Genomic DNA, 1,411 nt, shown 5'->3' with positions numbered 1-1,411 from the left:
ATCTCGCCATAGTGGAAGGTCCCTTGCTATGGCGACGCCACTATAGCAGTCTGAGTTCCTCTATAGCGAGACGTCGAAAATTAGCAACCTAATTAATGTGTTGTCTTTTATTTTCCTCCCATTTTTTAAAAGAGGAAATAGATAAGATCTGCTCCAAAAACCCTCTAGGAGCACCCAAGGCAAAGGAGCAATAGAGGAGGAAAAGTTTTCGTGATAGGAATGTCGTTCACCAAGGGGAAATTCCGCGAGATTGTATTCTGGTACAAGATTCATCAGCGGATGTTTGACGCCCAGGTGGGCTAGGTTTTATTTCAAAATTAATAGTTAGACCTGCTTGTATCGCATCCTATCATGTATGTTTTCAGAGATTTCATGTCTAGGCTTTTAGGACTTGAGTCTGAATAGTTAGATATTGTTTTAATTGTTGTTAGGGAGGAAAGATATGATGACTAGGGGATATGTAACACCTCAAAAATTGGAAAGTCAAATTGAAAAGGAAAAGTTCAGTTTCTTGCACTGATGCAGTGAATTACGAGCCTATCTACGGATCGTAGGAAGTTCAACGGGTCATAGGAAGGCAATTGTGGTTCATGGAATAAGTTTTGGAAATGACAAGTCTCCGATGTGAGATCTACAAATGGACATGAGAAGTCGAAGTAAGTGTGATAGGTTGTAGGACTGATCCATATAGTGCATTTAGAGAAACGAAATTGATGCCTCAGTCTACGAGAAGACTTGACAGGTCGTAGAGTAGTCTACGAGTCGTAGGAAGCACCTGTAGAAGTGACTCAGATTTAGTGAAATTTTGAACTTGAACTTGGGTTCTATGGAAGGGGTCTATAGACCATAGACCAGATGACGACTCATAGAGTTGTTTCGTGGGAAGTTGAATGAATTTTGGGTTTCTAAAGTTGGTTCTACTGACCAGTACGAGCCGTAGGAAGTCCTCACTACTAAAAAAACAGTGAATACCGACCTAAAAATTTCCGACCTCAAATGGAGGTCGGTAATTTCCGATCTCTGGAGGTCGGAATTTACAAGTAGTCGATTTTTATGCAAAATAAAGCGGGAAGACCAAATTCCGACCTCTGGAGGTCGAAATTTTTCCCAGAAAAAATGAATTACAACAAAAATACCGACCTCATGAGGTCGGTATTTTTTATATTTAATTGAGAAAATAATACCGATATCAAGAGGTCGGTTTTTATTGTAATTCATTAAAAATTCTGACCTCCTGAGGTCGAAATTTTTTCTCAATTAAATATTTTATAATACCGACTTCTGAATGTCGGTAGTATGTAATTAAAATACCGACCTCACGAGGTCGGTATTATTATTTCATCTAATTACTATTAATTAAAGCGACATCCGGAGGTCGGTATTTTTATTTCATCTAATTACTTTTAAAAGC

The 1,411-nt window shown here is 38.5% G+C and overlaps 1 protein-coding gene across 1 annotated transcript in view; it reads left to right on the top strand.

The window, feature by feature from the left end:
• Positions 1–219: 219 nt before the first annotated feature.
• Positions 220–1,411, top strand: part of LOC125857530 (uncharacterized) — an 8,883-nt gene continuing 7,691 nt past the window's right edge. Inside the window, exon 1 of the mRNA XM_049537136.1 lies at positions 220–294. Coding sequence (XP_049393093.1) covers positions 220–294 — 75 coding nt within the window. The remainder of the gene's footprint in view (positions 295–1,411) is intronic.

The sequence above is a fragment of the Solanum stenotomum genome, chromosome 1 (genome assembly GCF_019186545.1).
Source record: "Solanum stenotomum isolate F172 chromosome 1, ASM1918654v1, whole genome shotgun sequence".
NCBI classification, from domain to species: domain Eukaryota; kingdom Viridiplantae; phylum Streptophyta; class Magnoliopsida; order Solanales; family Solanaceae; genus Solanum; species Solanum stenotomum.
The sequence above is the reverse complement of the archived record's forward strand: the minus strand, read 5'-3'. Positions and strand labels throughout refer to the sequence as shown.